The sequence below is a fragment of the Ceratina calcarata genome, unplaced genomic scaffold, assembly GCF_001652005.2.
Source record: "Ceratina calcarata isolate Rehan_Ccalc_2016 unplaced genomic scaffold, ASM165200v1 scaffold5338, whole genome shotgun sequence".
NCBI lineage: Eukaryota > Metazoa > Arthropoda > Insecta > Hymenoptera > Apidae > Ceratina > Ceratina calcarata.
The window spans coordinates 1-978 of NW_017176498.1; the positions used below are offsets into that span (position 1 = coordinate 1).

The 978-nt window shown below is 43.3% G+C and overlaps 1 protein-coding gene across 1 annotated transcript; it reads left to right on the plus strand.

Annotated features, from left to right (window-relative positions):
• Window positions 1–11: 11 nt before the first annotated feature.
• Window positions 12–899, plus strand: LOC108628658 (L-lactate dehydrogenase-like). Its single transcript, XM_018030732.2, has 2 exons — window positions 12–145; window positions 224–899. The coding sequence occupies exons 1-2, from the start codon at window positions 20–22 to the stop codon at window positions 854–856; spliced, it is 759 nt and encodes a 252-aa protein (XP_017886221.2). The 5' UTR covers window positions 12–19; the 3' UTR covers window positions 857–899.
• The last annotated feature ends 79 nt before the right edge of the window (window positions 900–978 follow it).

The following is a 978-nucleotide window of genomic DNA, read 5'->3' on the forward strand; positions in this document are numbered from 1 at the left end:
TTTGACTCGTTACAGGAGAATGGCATCGTTGAAAAACAAGTTGATGAACACGGTCATCGAGCCGATGTCTCACGGTAGGAGCAAAGTCACCGTAGTCGGCGTAGGCCAAGTTGGAATGGCCTGTGCGTTCAGTCTTTTAGCAAATGTAAGATCCATTTTCTATATCAATTTTATTTCTAAAGCTATCGCGAACGACAAATTCCATTACGAATGATAATTGCAGGGTGTCTCAAACGAGCTGGTACTCGTTGACGTAATGGCGGACAAGCTCAAGGGTGAAATGTTAGATCTGCAGCACGGCACCGCGTTTGTGAAGAATCCGAAGATTGATGCTAGTACAGATTACGCCGCGACAGCGAACTCGAGTGTCTGCGTCGTGACCGCCGGCGCTCGTCAGAGAGAAGGTGAAACGAGGCTGGACCTCGTTCAACGAAACACAGACATCTTCAAAGGCATCATACCTCAGTTGGTCAAATATAGCCCGGACGCTGTACTTCTGATCGTCTCGAACCCGGTTGACATTCTCACGTACGTTGCGTGGAAGCTGTCCGGCCTACCGAAAAATCGAGTGATTGGTAGCGGTACCAATTTGGACTCGGCCAGATTCCGTTTCCTGTTATCGCAGAAACTCAACGTAGCATCTACATCCTGTCACGGATGGATTATCGGCGAGCACGGTGACACGAGTGGTAAGTTACCTAAGATATTTTTAAATCTACACACCTTTATGACACACGTTTACATGACGGACAAAAATTCATTCTTATCTGTGATAAGCCCACGTGAATCTCGTAATGTACCATTATCTGCAAATCAAATCTCAATCGCGATTTCGCACCATGTGAAACACAAGTGATTTTATTGCGATCTATATTTTATCGAATTTAGGCAATACTTCACAAATTGAAGTGATACAGAGTCATGATTAGTATTTTTATTGAATACAAAATATTTAGTATTATAATATATTTTATTATG